The sequence below is a fragment of the Agelaius phoeniceus genome, chromosome 8 (genome assembly GCF_051311805.1).
Source record: "Agelaius phoeniceus isolate bAgePho1 chromosome 8, bAgePho1.hap1, whole genome shotgun sequence".
Taxonomy (NCBI): Eukaryota; Metazoa; Chordata; class Aves; order Passeriformes; family Icteridae; genus Agelaius; species Agelaius phoeniceus.
The window spans coordinates 34,037,751-34,053,962 of record NC_135272.1 but is presented as its reverse complement, the minus strand read 5'-3'; the positions used below and the strand labels follow the sequence as shown (position 1 = coordinate 34,053,962).

At 41.3% G+C, this 16,212-nt stretch overlaps 1 protein-coding gene across 13 annotated transcripts in view; it reads left to right on the top strand.

Moving 5' to 3' along the window:
- The window catches only part of DAB1 (DAB adaptor protein 1), a 413,920-nt gene that overhangs the window by 356,216 nt on the left and 41,492 nt on the right, over positions 1-16,212 (top strand). For all 13 annotated transcript variants that reach the window (XR_013183324.1, XM_077182569.1, XM_077182563.1 and 10 more), the window contains 2 exons: positions 1,639-1,778; positions 4,029-4,127. Coding sequence is in view for 12 of the 13 variants with exons in the window: in XM_077182569.1 (XP_077038684.1) it covers positions 1,639-1,778; positions 4,029-4,127 (239 nt within the window). In the remaining variant the exon portion in view is untranslated. The remainder of the gene's footprint in view (positions 1-1,638; positions 1,779-4,028; positions 4,128-16,212) is intronic.

Genomic DNA, 16,212 nt, shown 5'->3' with positions numbered 1-16,212 from the left:
CCACAGGCAGCTGCAAAATATATGTTTAATCAATTTTAGGAAGACTGATTCCCTAACTAACATTTTTCTTCCAGCTGAGACACAGTAAAAAACTGTTCTGCAGATCCTCAGGGAAGGGGGGAAAGTTTTCCTGACAGAGATGTCTGTTTTGTGGGTTGTCGTGGTGTCATAGTCATGTGGTTCAGGTAATTTAGGTATGTTGGTCTCATGGTTTAACCTCAGCTGACAACAAAGCACCATGCAGGCACTCACTCCCCCCTAGATGGGGGGAAGAGAATTGGAAGGGTAAAACTGAGAGAACTTGTGGGTTGAGATAAAAATAGTTTAATAGTTTAAATACTACTACTACTACTACTACTACTACTCTTGTAGTGAAAATAAAATAGCAGAAAAAAAAGAGAACTAAAACCCAAGCATTTTTATTAAGAAACATATTTTTTGTCTTTTTTTAAGCTTCTCAGGGTGAGCCTGCGAGAGCAGCCTTTGTCAGTTATTTCTGTGCATGTTTATGTGCAAAAAGAACAGAAACAGAAGTTCTAAGGCAACAGTATTCTACAGACAAACAATACAATTTGGTATTTGGTTTTCCACCTTTCAAGTGTTAATAGTGTAAATATTGCTTAGATGAGTCATTTTGTAAGGAAATAGTGGCATGTTTCTGTTAGTGTTTTGTCTGCAAAACTTAGAATTCTCCTTTGTATTGGGATTAAAACTACTTGTTCAGATCACAAGTTTTCACAGAATTCACAGAATAACAAGGTTGGAAGAGACCTTAAAGATCATTAAGTCCAACCCACGCCCTACCACAACTAAACCCTGCTGTGCCACATCCTGGCTTTTTTTAACACATCCAGGGATGGTGACTCCACCACCTCCCCGGGCAGCCATTCCAGAGCTTCATCACCCTTTCAGTGAAAAACTCTCTTCCTAATATCCGACCTACATTTCCCTTGATGCAGCTTGAGACTTTCAGATCCATGAGCTGTGGTTCAGGTTTATCTCTTACTTCTGTAAAAACCGAATTTGTGTTCTGGAGATTTTGTATGGCAGCAGTTCCACTGCGAATTCCTTTGGGGTAGCGGGGCCAAAAGGTTTAATCGAGTGAACATCTCCTTCTAATTCCACTGAAATATTTGGAGTTAGACCTGTTTTGCCACTTGGTTGTGTTCCTTCACTCATTCTTTGCCCTGCTGTGGGTATCCTTGTTAGTGTTCAAAAACACATAATCACAGAAGCGATTATATGCGGTGCTTTTTATTGAAGAGCTTTTGGAATCGGGGTGATTTCCACCCAAATCTGATTCCAACCCTACATTCGAGGTGAACGTGTTTTATACTCTATCATTACATAACTTTCATGTTAATTATTAAACTTATATTGTTCTATTGTATACACAGATTTCAGCTAAACATAGCCCCCTTTAAATTTCCAACATAGTTTCTCACGATTCTTCTTATGGTTATATCATAATTATATTTAATTGCTAAACAATCACCACCTCTAACAATCATATCTTTTATCATACTGCTTACGCAGGTGCAGTGATCTGAGAAAACACAAAGCCCCATATTTTCAAAGCCTATTTTTAACATTTTCCAGGGCTCCACTATCATCCTCATGTCCATGTTGTGTTTGCAGGTCAGGATCGCAGCGAAGCCACTTTGATAAAGAGGTTCAAAGGTGATGGTGTCCGCTACAAGGCCAAGCTGATCGGGATCGATGAGGTTTCTGCTGCCCGAGGGGACAAGTTATGCCAGGACTCCATGATGAAGCTCAAGGTGCAGTGAAACTTTTCAATGTTACAGTCAAATTCAGCTTGAACTTCCACTCATTCTCCTTTCATGACACTGAGCCTTAGTCTGGTTAATTATGTATTGAAATCAGTCAATTTTGCATGAACTCCTGCCTGGTATTGCTTATCCTGGTTTAATTTTAATACATTATCTCTGAATTCTGTAGTTACTCCGTGATTGACACCACTGCAATTTGTCCACAAATTACAAACAACACACTGCAAATTGAATAATTTTATTATGCAAAAGGGGACGTAAATGACTGTGGAGGAAAATGGGATATCAGAGCGTTTTCTATGACATTTCTAATCAACTACAGCACTGCCTCTGGCTGTTACCTCCTGTGAGTGACGGGTGTAGGCAGCCAGATTTGGGGGGAGCTGGTGTCCTCCTGGGAGGAGAATGCCTTGCACCAGCAATGGAAGGGCTGATGTGTTGCAAAATCAGGCAGTGCACTGAGAGGATGGGGCATGAGAATGTAAAGAGGAGTCTCTGGAGTTTTGGGGATGAGATGAAGCTGTGGCAAAGGCAGATTTGGGTGTAAGATTGGAGTGTAGACAGTCTGAAATACCAGTGGTGTTACGGGTGGCTCTCTGGAGCTGACAGACATCCCTCTATGGCCCAGTCTCTCTCAGAGAATGGGAGTTCCTGTAGGAATCATTCTGTCCCTCACCCTGGGACTTGTGGAAGAGCTTGAGTCACTGGGAAGGAAGAAAGGAGAGGTTGTGTTTTCCTGAGTGCACTGTTGGCTGTTCACTTCCCGTCTCCTCTCTGTATTGCAGGGTTACAAACCAGGTCTAGCAGCAAACCCTCTGCTGCTTTTTCCCTTTTATTTCCCTTTTGTTTTGCTCCCAGCCTTATCCCCGTGCTAGAGAGCTTACGGATTTTCCATTGCTGGTTTTTCAGGAGGAGAAATCACTAAATGATGTCTGATGCTCTACCAGCCCACAGGGTTGCAGTCCATCCAGGAGGAATGAGTTACTCATTAGGGAAACAGCATGGGGTGACACTCAGCTTGTGGTTCAACAACCTAAAAGCAAGATCTGGGAGATAATTTACACTCCAGTCTTACACCCAAATCACTTTTATGGCAGGCAAAAATTAATCCGCTCCAAAAGTTGCTCTGTTGGTGTGTCACATCAGCCACAATATTCCTGCTTGATTTAAATGTGTGCTGGGTGTTTCTCATCATTTCATAGCTCCTGGCACTGTGGGGAGAGTTGTCACTGTTCTGCTGCACAAACCTTTTTGTCTCTCTCCTCCATGGATTAATATTTCCACATCTCCCAGGTGCCTAATACCTGTTTGCAGGTGGCGAGATTGGTCTAAACAGTACTGGGAAATGACTAAAACTGTTAAAGGAAGGGAGTGTTAGAAATTCATTTTTGAGGGCAGAGCATTAATTCATGGGTTCTGGAAACCCAGTGTCCCCTAACATGAATTTTGAGGCCACCCATAAAGTCTTGGGGTGGCTTTCAACATCAGATCCTTGTAATGGCAGCAATGAACATATTAAAACTTAAGTTAATTGTTCTTGAAACATTGGAATTGCAGAGAACCAGGTAAAGTCTAAATATTTTCATTTCATTTACGAGTACAACTGATTATATTTGATCTCAGTTCAGTGTTACTGGTCAGGGCAGGCTCGTGGGAAGGTGGAAACAGAAGTTACTGTTGTCATTCTGCTGTGGGAGAATAATGCATGAGATGGTATCAGCAAGTTCTCTTACAAAGTAAAGATCTGAGATCCTGAAAAAAAATTACCCTCAATAGGAGTTTGTCACAGCACAGGTGTAGTTTGATTTTTAGAATAGTTTTCTTCTAGAGAAACCTCAATTTGCTCGTACTAGATGAGTGCAAAGTAAGCTAAATTCATTGACATTTTCTGTCCTCTGCTGCTTGCTGGTTTTTTTTTTTCCTATTTAAAAAATAAATAAATAGAAGAGCTTATAGCTAGGAAAAGTGTGCTAGAAATGACCTTCAGCTTCCATGAAAACAAATTTCATGGAGGATTAGCTAGTGCAGAGGTTGGAAGTGGGAGCACATTTGAAATGCTCTCTGGGTAGCACAAAGAGATGTGGTACCTTGAAAAAAAGGAGAAAGCCAGAAGCAAGGAGGGGGCTGTTCCTGGAAAACCTTTAAGTTTTCCTAGAAAAGGGGTGAATTGTTCACAAGTAAATCAGTGGCACCTGGGAGAGTCAGGAAACCAACTAAAACTGCTCTTTGTTTGCACAGGGAATTGTTGCTGCGGCTCGATCGAAAGGAGAACATAAACAAAAAGTCTTCTTAACAGTTTCCTTTGGGGGAATCAAAATCTTTGATGAAAAGACAGGGGTAAGTAAAGTTGATTGTGTGCTGGGGCAGAGCTGAATCTTTCCCTGGTTCCTTTAGAAGCATTTCCTTGCTGGGCAGTGCAATCTCACTGGTGCAAACACACATGAAGCATCTCGGAAATTTGATAAAAGGTTATCATCCCTTGCATCGCTTGCAGAGTGTAGCTTCTGTATTGTCAGTGGTAGAAAAATTACATTTTGTATGGAATGAGAGGTAAGAGATACTGGAAAATTATGAGGTTGTCTCTGTGAAGCAGCAACTTCCCCAGTAGTATCTGGTGGAGGAAGTTGCAGAGACTTTCATGCCTTACAGTTTCTGCCTCAGCAATACCATGTTTGATTTTTTTAAATTGCTCTAAAAGAAGAAACCTAAGCAAAACATTACACTACTTGGATATAAAGCAACAACACACAAACTGTTTTAATCATAATTAAGTAGATTTTTACAGCAGTTTAAGCTCTGCCTTGAATTTTAAAAAGGTCTTGATTTAATCTTTTGGAAGATTAACTATTTAACACGGTGCCAGAAATAAAACCCTACTGATGATAGATGAAATTATCTTTGCCAGTTAATTTATATTATTAGAAAATCAATGTCATTGAGCTCACTGATACATAATACGAGTAGTTAGTAATGAAAAGCTCATTTGGGATGTGTTGTGTAAAGTATCCATGCAAAAGCTGTGCTTCAGAGGGCATTGCTGGGGTTACAGAAAATAGGAAATGTCAAAATTAGGGCTGTCAGTGCAAATTGCACCCCAACCACAGTTGTTTTCCTGAGATTAAAGCCTTTTATTGGGGAAATAAAAAAGAAGAAAGAGAAAGTCTATTCCTTTTGCACTTGTCTCTGAATGTTTCTCAAGCACTGGATTTTTTTGCCTAGAATAAAGAGGGAAAAGAGGACTTGTTTTAGAAACAAAGGTGTGCTTTATTCCAGCTGCCTCTCCTGCAGCACCCTGCACCCTCTCCTGTCTGCAGAAAGCGAGGTGGGGACATGGGAACAGTCTCCTTCATTTCATAGCTCTGACATCCCACACTCTAAATCTGACATAACTATATCATCCCTATAGTAAACCTGTCACTCACCCACTGAGGCTTAGAATGAAACCCTTAAATCCACCTTGCAGATGTCTGCCCCTGAGCAGCCCGAGTGATGGACAGGACTATTGAGTTGTCCTTCTTGCAGCAGGGCTGTGGCAGAGCCATGTGGGGAGCTTTCCACAGCAGCTCTTACGTGTTGTTGTCAAAGCAGGAGAAGAGTCGTGCTTCCCCCCATGCCAAGGGTTTGGAGCAGGGGTGCACGGAATCCTCTGCCAGGTCTTCACAGCCACCATCCCTTGGGCTTTTTTCCCAGCTTGGGTCTCTCCTTGTCCCAGAGTTTCACACCCTTGTCCCATTAATTCTTTGTCTTTCTCATCCAGCCTGTCTCTGCTTTGCCAGCCTGCAGTTGTCATCTCATTCCCATTCCTGCTGGAAAATCCCAAAAGCTGGCAGAACTAGGGTTGCTCAGCCCAGGTTTTTGGATGGGAAGAAGCTGTAAAGAGCTGGAAAAAGATTATATTTCACTCACACTGATCTTCCATTTTCCATGTTAAACTTCAGAGTTTATGAAGTTTGGAGTTTGGTGTTGGCTTTTATGCAGCAGGGAAGAGTCTGGATAATCTTGTATTTGCTTTCTCCTCCTTTAACAACCCTCCCTGTCCCCCACAATGCTTTTTCCCTTGGTTGCATTTCCATGATTTTGGAATTCCCAAAAGGGTATTTTGGAAAGATTATTTACCTCTCTAGAGTGTCCTTTCTTAACTTCTACCATTGTCTATTGCTGTCACGTCTGCCCCAGCTTCAGCCCAATGTGATAGAAAAGAATAAAAATATTCAAAAAAAAAAAAAGTGGGCTTCTTCATGTTGAGTGTCTTGTAGGCTGCCATTGGATTTTAATTTATCACAATAAAAAATCAATTTGTAGCTCAAAACTAGCAAATTTTTTTTTTAAATTGGCAGTGTCATAGCTGACTTCATACAGATGATTTAGGGGAATTGCTCCGTAATTCGTTACAGATGAAGGGCTCTGCATGGGTTACTACTGAAAATGATAAGCAGGTTTTTTTTTCTTCCTCTACTTTATAGCACTCCTTAATATGTCCCAGACATAATATTCCTCAAAAAGTATTGATTTTAATAATGGTATTATTCCAGCCATCAGGAATTCTGCCCTTTGAGTAAATTTATCCATGAAGGAGATTGAGTTGAAGGTGGAATATCATTTGAAAAGAATATATCTCACCAAGAAAAATGCAAGAAGGATTTTGCTGTGAGTTTGCACTGTAGATGCAGTCCAATATGGTTCATCTACAGTACTGCAATAGAAATAATAACAATCCTTTCTTATATTCCATCATTCCATGCCAGGGATTACCCTAAAGAGGTCCCTTCATTCCATTTTCCAAGTACTTGTCAGTGTGCTTAGAACATGATAGCAAAAAATTGTATTTAATATGACTAACAGGATGTTCTCCTGTTGTGTGTATGCCAAAAATTGTCATTACACATCGAGTTTGACCCTATTAATCTTATAAATGCACCTTTTTTTTTAGCTGTCAGACGTTTTCCATCCATCCCATTTGCTTTCTCCAGATTATGTTTGCTAAATATATGCCTTACCTGAGGGATATACATTTTCTTTTAGTTTTTACTGTAAAAAAAACTCTACCATAATTATTGCTGAACACAAGACTTTCTCTACCCAATGCCACTTGAGAGATTTCTTGCTGCATATTACATGAAAATAATTTTTTTTACCATTTGTTCTGTCACATCCATCTTGGTTAGACCTCAATACTGCAATATATTCTTAATTTATTTTATGGAAGCTTTTTTATATTTTCAAAAGCACGATCTTCAGATGGCAAAAATACAAATAATTGCATTGTGTTATTTAATATTCTCCCTTTTGGGGTGGGATGTAGTGATTGGTGATTTGCTAAGAAAGCAACAAATGCCATGACTGTGCATAAGGAAGGAAGTGCAGATTTTGTGGAGGCCCAGCATTGTTGTTTAGCTGTTCCTGAGTGTTGTTCTGTTAATCACACACATCAGGCCATCTCCCTGTGATAGCTCAGTGATGCTTCATTAGACCTGGGTGACTAATCTGGGCTCTGTAAAGAGCCTGTAATTGTCTCATTGTTTATTTATGTGGTCATAAATCTCTGTTTACTTGCAGGTTCCTTTCCAAAAATGTATTTGAAACTAATAATTAAATCCTCTGAAATGCTTGGGAAAAGATTTCCTTCCACCTCCGTGCAGAGAGGTGTGGTTTTAAACTCTTGTTGTCTCTAATTGCAAAATGCTGTTGACTTCAATGGCAAGCCCCTAAACTGTGAAAAAGAAATGAGATAAAAGCAAGAAATTACTATTTGGCTCTAAGCAACAAATTTTTCCTGTTAAAGTAAATTTTTGTAATTGCATGGATGTGCAGATTGCTAGAGGATGCTGTAAAATATAGCTCTCTATGAGGTATTGTATAGATGAATTATTTATCTGGATTCCTCCACTGGCCAAAAAGCAGGGGAAATCAGTGTCAGTATCTTGCTTATTTATGGGAAGTACCCTAAACAGATGGATTGTAACCCAGTTGATGAAGATGACAGTCATCTCACCAATTTTTACCTATTTTGTAGCACCCTGAAAGTGACTTGCATTTGCATTGCCTATTCTCTTTCAGAGATGTTGGCCCCTGTCCTTGTTGAAATAAAGCTCTTGGGCCCAGTCTGTGGGATTGTAACATTGCTAAGAATACTCTGGTGGGGTTTTGGTATTTATTGCACAGAAGTATTGCAGTGTGTTACTCATATTTCATGAATTTGATCTGTAGCCATTTTCTTCAGGCTGGCAGTGTGAAATCCAGGAAGGAAAACCATGTGTATAAATACATTTATTTCATTTGGACTATCTATTCTTGTTATCTGTCAGCTCCTCCAACCTCCATTATCTTTACTAAGGATTTGATGTTATTTTATTATCTTTGAGGGTTTACCTGCCTGAAGTGGTGTTACTCGGTGCCCTCTTACCTGTAGCATTCTATAAAAAAAATAATTTGTGTCCACAGGAATGGTGATGGTGCTTCTGCTTTAAATCTTAATGACATCCAAATAAATAATACACGTGGTGGGAGGTTATAATCCTGTTGTCCTCAGAGTGTTCTGTTTGACTGAGATCATGTCATGGCTCTGAAATGTTCCAGCCAATATTTTGGATGCCAGCATCTTGCCCATCTTCCTGAACTTCTAAGCTCTCTCGACCTTCCAGTGCAGATTTCTCAAGTTGTTTCTATAAAAGCATTTCCCAGCATATTCTGAGGCTTTATCAGGTTTGTGCTGATAACCCCTGGATTTGCTGCTCTTCCCTGTGCAATGTGAGTGATGGTGTTAATTATGCTGATAGATTGCTAACAGGACAGCTAAACTTGGCTGAAAGAGAATTTTAGCAAGATTAAAATTCTCACTGTTGGCAGAAGAGGCCTCGTTTAAAATGTACCAAAGGTACTTCTTGACTTTGCTGGAAATCTGTTGGTTCTGGCATCCCTGACCAGAAATCGAGGTACAGTCATGGGATCTGCAGTTATTCCTTGAAGCACATGTGCTGGAGCAGATGAAATGTCAAACTGTCAGAGTCTCTTTCACTGAGCGTCTCTGAGGCTTTAAAAATAGAAATAAAAGAAGGAATTAATTTCTCCTGCTCTCTCCTCGCTCCGCAGCGAGCAGGAGAGATGGGGCGAGGAGTTTGCTGAGTTTTGTGTTTGCCACAGGGTGGGATTGACCAGGGGGATGCTGGAGCAGCTCCCAAGGTGGGTTTTGTCCCCTTCATGTCTCTGAAACTTCCCAAAGTTCCTCTCTGTGGCTGATCTCAGGTGCAGCCCCTCTGTGAGCATCTTACCCCAGCAGCTGATCCCACACGAGTCCTCTCAGCTGATCTCCATGACTCTGGTCTCTGGGTTTTACCTGTTTTCCTAGATCCTCTCCTGCAGTTTTCATCTGAGATTTCCTGTGTGCTCTCTGTCCTTCATCTCTTTTTTTTTTTTCCTCCCTGCTGTGCTTTTTGCCAGAGTTGTTTCATTTGCAAACATAAATTTGGTTATTGTGTGGAACCCAGTGATGCCAGCTTTGTCTTCCTCTCCAATCTTGATGTGTCTCTCCAGCCCTCTCCTTGCATGTTTGGCCAACAGCTCAGGCTCAGTGAGGCTAAACCAGGCCATCTAATCCTGACTCCCAGGGGTCTCTCTCTGACCTCCTTTCCAGAGAGTTGAGCAAAATATCAGGATCATCTCTTACTCAGCCCTGTACATTCAGCAGCCTGTTTGGCTGGTGATGTGTTTGCATTGCCACACCCAGGGTACCTGCAGATCTTGCAGAATTCTTCTCACCTGCTCTGAAATACAGCATTTGCTCTCACACTGAGACTTAAAACCCAGTCCTGCCTCTCTTCATCTCATGTCTCAATTGTTATCCCTTTCTTTGTCCTTGGCAAATTTGACTTTTATTTTTGAAATCCATTGTGACTGCCAGGATTGCTGCCTCAGCTTATTCTTTTGATCATGTCACACTTCCCTTTGCATTCCTGGGCTGGATCTGCCTTCTCTCTTTTATCACCCCATCGCTGAATTGTTTTTTTTCCAGCCTCTTCATGGCTACCTTTATTCTTCATCAGCTTCTGAGGAGTCAATCTATAGTACCAACTTTCACCATTCATTTATTGTTTTCTTAATAAATGACTCCCAGATCCCTTTCTGTCCTACCCATCATCTTTTAGAGGAATTCTTTGCACCTATTCATGCTGTACCCCCTTATTTTTTCTTTAAAATAGTCCCATGCTAGAAACTTGTTTTAAACCTGATGATGATGCTGAGGAGCTACTGCATTCCTGCATCCCAGAGAGTCCCAAGGGGCATCTGGCCTTTAGCTCTCAAAGGGTGAAATTTAAATATAGATATATATTATTTAAATTCTATAAATATAAACAATTTAAACTTGCTGGAATTACCTTTTAATTCTTTCTTTCTTTATTTTTTAATCAGTATTGTCTATTTATAGGAACTTCTTTTGTAAGAGAGGTTTGGTCTTGGACCATGCTGAGGACTTGTAAGGGCTGCAGTATAAAAAATATTGCATACTAACAATAAAGAGCAATAACTGTAAAACAACAAACTCAAATTTTGCATGTAGAGTTGAAAATGGTGACATTTGGGGCCTTTCTTTGTGCATTGTCCACAGCTTCTGCCTGCAGAAGATCCCTCTGAGCTGACTGGGAGTCATGCCCTGCTCCTTGACACTTTCCATCTTTCTGCTTGTAAATATGACCAGTAAAACATGGCATTTACTGTTCTACATGCAATAAATGTGTCTAATTAGAATATGGCAGAGGAGAGGACTTAAAAATCTGTGTATGATTCTTAAAAGGTATTTATAGACCCTGGTACTTCAGAAGGGAAACAATAACACATTTCATGGACATGTGGCAGCTAGCAAAATGTAAATGTCAGAAGAACCTACTTCCTTAATTACATCCCTTATTGACTATTGTAATTCATTCATTATTGGCCTTCCAAACTGGGCCCTGGGCAGTTTGGAATGTTCACAGTGCTCCACAGGGATTTTTAATAGCTACAAGCTTCTGGATTTCTCTTCTTTAGATGCTCAGTTTGCTGGATGAGAGTTTTAAAAGCCTTAGGTGTCATGGCAGTGTTGCTACTGTGGAAAAAAAGAACCCAAAAGGCAAAGTGTGGGTGTGGTTGTGCGTATTGTGAAGTCTTGGGAACCTAGAGGCTTGATTTGAGGGCTGAAATTTCACTTCTTCCACCTGGCAAAGGGGAATGCTCTGATCTAGAGCTGAGTGCAGCCTGCTTGTTGTCAGGATATGCAGAAACTGCCTTGTGAGAGTTCTGACCCTAATGGGCATGAAGATAAAATAAAGCTATTGCAGACACATTATCTAAACTGAAATAATTTGTGCAATTTTGTTGTAGCTGTATTTTTTTCAGTGTGAAAAGGGTAAAAAGTTGATTGCTTTCAAAAAGGCAGAAAATGAGATTTCATGAGTTTAGTGATAGTCTCATTTGGCCTCCTGATGTTTAATCCAAGCACCCCAGGACTGAGTTAAGAAAGGGAAATGCTGCTTACATGCATTCTGCTTTATGGTATGGAGAATCTCACTGTTATATAGTTATAACAGTGATAAATAACACTTCCAAACAGTAAATATTAGGAATATTAATGTATTCCCAATTACCATTTGGCTTCCATTGCGTATGGGGGTGGATATTCTGTCTATAGAACTGTTGTAAAAAAAATTTCCTATGCCAATACTTCTAGTTTTTACTAATTTCATGTTTGGTATGCTTAACCAAAATTTGGGCTGGATTTTGCTAAGTTGTTGAAAGTCAGTGTATTTGTTGTTCTGGATCCCGTTATATCGTGGAGCTGCACAGCTCTCCCCTATTGTCCCATGGCAGAAAACTCCAAGTATACAGTTATGTTGGGATTTTTTTTCCCTGTATTCACTACCCTTTTGTGATCCAGATAAATGAATCTCCAGCAGAGCCACATTGCTTTTTCTCCAGCTGCAATTTAGTCTTATAAGAAGAGCACCCAAAATACAGAGTTGCGTGCAAGTCCTGGTGGTTTTAAGCCAGGTTAATGCATCACACAGTAGAAGAAAATTTCAGGCCCATTTTCAGCACACCTGGAATTACAATGGCAGGATTTCAGACTGCTTGGGAAAGGATTTAGCAGGAGAAGTGCTGACATAATAATAGCACAGGCAGCTGAGATGCTCTGAAACCTCCCTGGAGAGCAGTGGGGGACATCCAGCAGGTGCCAGAACAGAAAGTTACATCCCCCTTTGAAATCCACTCTTTTTTTTTCCTGGAGATAGCTGGGAAGCATTACACCCCAGGAGTGCTGGTGATTTTCCCTCCTATTCAGAGCATTTTTATCTGGTGGGCTGCTCTGCAGTTTTGTGTTTGCCCTGGTAGGAGCAATAGCACTGTCACTGCTCCTGAATTCCCCTGCTGCCTCGTAGGCTCTCCTGTCCTGGGGGCAGATGAAAGGGGGGCAGGTGTCCTTCACTGTCAAGGATAATTAGAGGGGGAAACTACAGGAGAGGATTGCTTTTAAATGTAGATGGAGTTTGCAGGGTGATTGTGATAGGTACTTACTGAAGTAAAGTCATTGGGTGATGTTCTGCCTTCAGGAGCACAGGGAAGTCAGCAAGAGCATTGTTCACTCTGATAGTCCTTGGGGATGAATAAACACCTTTTTTATCCCTCTTAGTTTATGTAATAAGGTCCCTATGGAAGGAGAAGAGGAAAGGCCACTGCCACTGGATGCCAAACACAAATACCTGCTTTCATCCCTCTCTTCCAGTTGAGCAAGCCATAAATTTCACCTACCAGTAGATCTTTGCTTAGTACAAGAACAGCTGCTCGTAAAAGTTGCCTTCCCAAATGAGATCCCTGTGCTGCTGACCTTTCTGGTGGGTGCTGTGTGTGCTCAGCATGTGGCAGCCCATGTGTCAGGGGAGCCCAGGGGCTGGGGCAGCATCTCCCAAGGTGCTCCCAGCACGTGGTGGCAACTGTGGAATTACAGCAGTGCCTCTTGTGTCCTTAAATTGTAGCATCCTACCTCTCTCTGCTGTTAGTACTTCCTAATCCTTTGTGGTTCCCATCCTCATTCCACATCATGGTACTCCCAGTGAAACAGGCAGCAGCATTCCTGCTGGCTTTAAAGGCAGCACTGTGAATAGGTGAGGCAGAACACTAATTAGTTGGAGTGCCCTGACATTTAAAGCAAATAAGAAATCTGGGTATCTAAAAATACTGCATATGGCTCCCAGCCCTGGCTCTGCATAGCTCAAAGTACTTTTTTTTTTTTTTGCTTTTTAAGTAGTCAAAATACAGATTCAAATCCAATTTTTTGATTATGTCCTTGCTTTTAAAAAGGCTGAGTTGGTTTGTAAAAGGTTTTATGTGCAGCCTTCTGTGGTCTTTAATTATCCAAATGCTTTCCTGTGAGTGACGCAGGAATTTGGGAGTATTTTAAAGTGCAAGGCATGCGTGAGCATAACCTGTGCATGCACAGGGCTCAGTGCTGAGCAGTGCTGGGAGTGCAGAAATGAGTAAGTTCAGCTTTGATGGGGAGAAGAGAAGACAAGATGTGTGCAGGAGCTGCAGAGGGGCGAGAGTGAAAGGAATAAGTAGGAAACAAGGCAGCATCCCCAGCTGTGGGAGGCTTTGCTGCCTGCATTTCAGTAAAAGGTGAGGGCAGCACTGCCAGGGAGCTTTTCTGAAAGGCAGATCCTGTGTGTGACACCCGTGGCCAGGACAGGAAAGCAAGGCAGGCAGAGAGAAAAGACAACAGAGTTGATCTGTGCTCTCAGCTGTGTGGTCAGATCTGAGTGTGGAGAGTTAATCAAAGTTTGCTTTTGGAGATTTCAATTAGCAGCAGCAGACTAAAACCAAACATTCATCCTGCTTTACATGAAAATGAGCAGGGAAGAAACAACTCTGGGCATTACAATGTGCAAGTGGGAGCTGTAGGGATTGCTGTTGGAAGGTGTCAGGGCAGAGCTTAAAAACAGTGTCCACTGCCTGAGTTAAAATATAGAACTCCTGGAACACGATGTGCCAAGCCCCTGCCAAGGGCAGCTTCAGGAATTCCTACCTTGAGATAATGCAAGGGCAAAAGAAAAAGAAAATAGAGCAAAAAATTACCTGCAAGTTCTTTATTCTGCTTTAGAATCTCTTTGAGGTTTGCCTTTTACATTTTATTTTATTCTTATCTTAGGGCTCAAGTGCTGCAGACACACTTGTCATGTTGCTATGGATGGTTTATATCCGAGGAGAAGTGTCTGCTGTGGGACCTGAACAAATGAAGGATTTATTGATGAATGATCCCATTTATGGGATTGTCTGAAGCTTGCTTATACGTGCAATTGTAACTCAGAGGAAAAGGTTTCCTCTCTTTTTTTCTGTAGGAAAACGGAAAACAAAATGATTTGGTCTTTATGGCCAGGATTGGTTGTTCATGATGCTGTTTCTGGATAGTAAAGCTCATCACTACAGGGTGATCTTTGGTGACATACAGGTACCCCAGGTCCATCACCAGCCACTGAAAGCAGTCTATCATTGTCTTCTTGCTTCTGTACCTTGGTTAATTTCTGCTTGTGAAATCACTTCTGTATTTGAACGATACCAAGATGGTGTCATGTGAAATCCTCAACTGTTTTGCATCATTTTCAACTGGCTTATGAACATAACATACTGCTTGTACACAGCTTGTGAATTCATAGAATCCTTTTCTGCTCTCGTTCTTCCCTGTACCTGTGCTTTCTCTCAGCTCCCTTTAAAGTCTTACTAAATTAGGGAGAGTATCTGGGAGATAGATAGATAAAAATAAAATAAATCCCTCTTGTCCTTTTCCCCTTTTCCAGTAAAGTTTCTTACATTGTGCAAGTGGATTTATGGTCCAAGGAAGTTTCTGTTTGATGACTACCCAGTGCAACTTAAATTTGAGTATGGTTTTTGTGATCTTTTCAAGCTCTGCTTTATAGGGGTTGCATGAGAAATCAAGAGAATCAGTGGCTGCCTCTCACTGAGGAGTTTTTCAAATCACAGGCTACAAGAAGAGGGTGGCTGGTAATGCTTGCTGAATCTGAAGCAGTTAAGATCTGAGACAGCTAAAGCCAAAAAAATTACTTTCAAATCTCCCAGGAGTTGTATGAGAGAATTGCTTGTGCTGTTCATGTAAATCAAAAGCATTTCAGGAGGGTGAGGAATATTGGTGTAAAGGAACAAAAGAATCTTGTAAAAAGTAAGGGCTTCTCAAAGGACATTCACAAGCTCTAAAGATGAACACAGTAAAAATATGGAGCAAACTGTCTCATTACAGAATATTGTGCTCCCTCAAATTCAGGATTTAATCAATGAGTCTCACAGAGTCTATCAGGAAAAAATACAAGGCGTGGTCAAAGGTGCTGCACTTGAGCTGTATGGAAGCTTTGGCTTGAGAGTAGAGGGCAGCATTGGGATATTTATGGCTGTTTTGATCCACTGACCATTTTGGTCAGAGGGTGGTGAGGTGGGAGCTCAGGGGGAATACACTCAGATGTGTTAGAGCCCTGGGAATCCCACAGTGCCACCAGCAGCTGCCATCCCAAAGATTGTAACAACGACTCACAGGCAAGGGCTGTTCCTTGTACAGCACACTGAAACAGTGAGATGGCAGCATCAAACAATGCCCTGCAGCCTCTAGGTGCTCCTTGCTGTTGGAATCTGGGGCATGTTGCACTGCTGAGCTGATGGGACCATGGACTTCAATATCAAGGATGAGGTCTGCTGCTTCTTGGTTTTGCTGTGCAAATCTTGTGCTTTAACCATCCTGATAGAGCAATGGCTGTGTCAGATGCAGTACAATAAGGAAATGGTACAAGACTCATGGGAAGCCCAGCATCTCAGCTTCATCGTAGCACATCTGTCTTTACAAAGCTCTCTGAAAATGTTTCCTTGCCCTTTAGGATTTTCTTTGTCCTGGAACAAAATTTGCAAGTACATATTTAAAAGATAATTTGGGCTTCATAGTAATTGGACAAGGGTTTTGGGTTTTAGCTACTTTCACTCCTGATACAATAAAAAATTGAAAAGCCTTTGGAGTGAAGATGGGAAATTGGCCATATGTGTGTTCCAGTTTTGTTTTGCCCCTTTCCAAATTCATATATCTAATAAATGGATCTTCTGCATGAGCAACTTAGCATTTGCTTCTGAAGACCATGACCAATAACTAAATTCATATCTGGTCTTTGTCAGACATTATTACAAATTATGAGAGCTGGACAGAAGTTTATTACCTTAGTGCTGTTCTCTTTTCACAAATTAGGTTCTCGGAGCACCCAGCCAGCTCAATATCAGAGATCCATTCATCACAATTAGGCTGCTGTGCTGGCAGAGCCATGTCCTGCTGCCTTAATTGACTCTGGGGTTGGGGACAGGGCCACACCAGCTGAGAGCATCACTGGGTGTGTCTGTCACAGAGGCACCC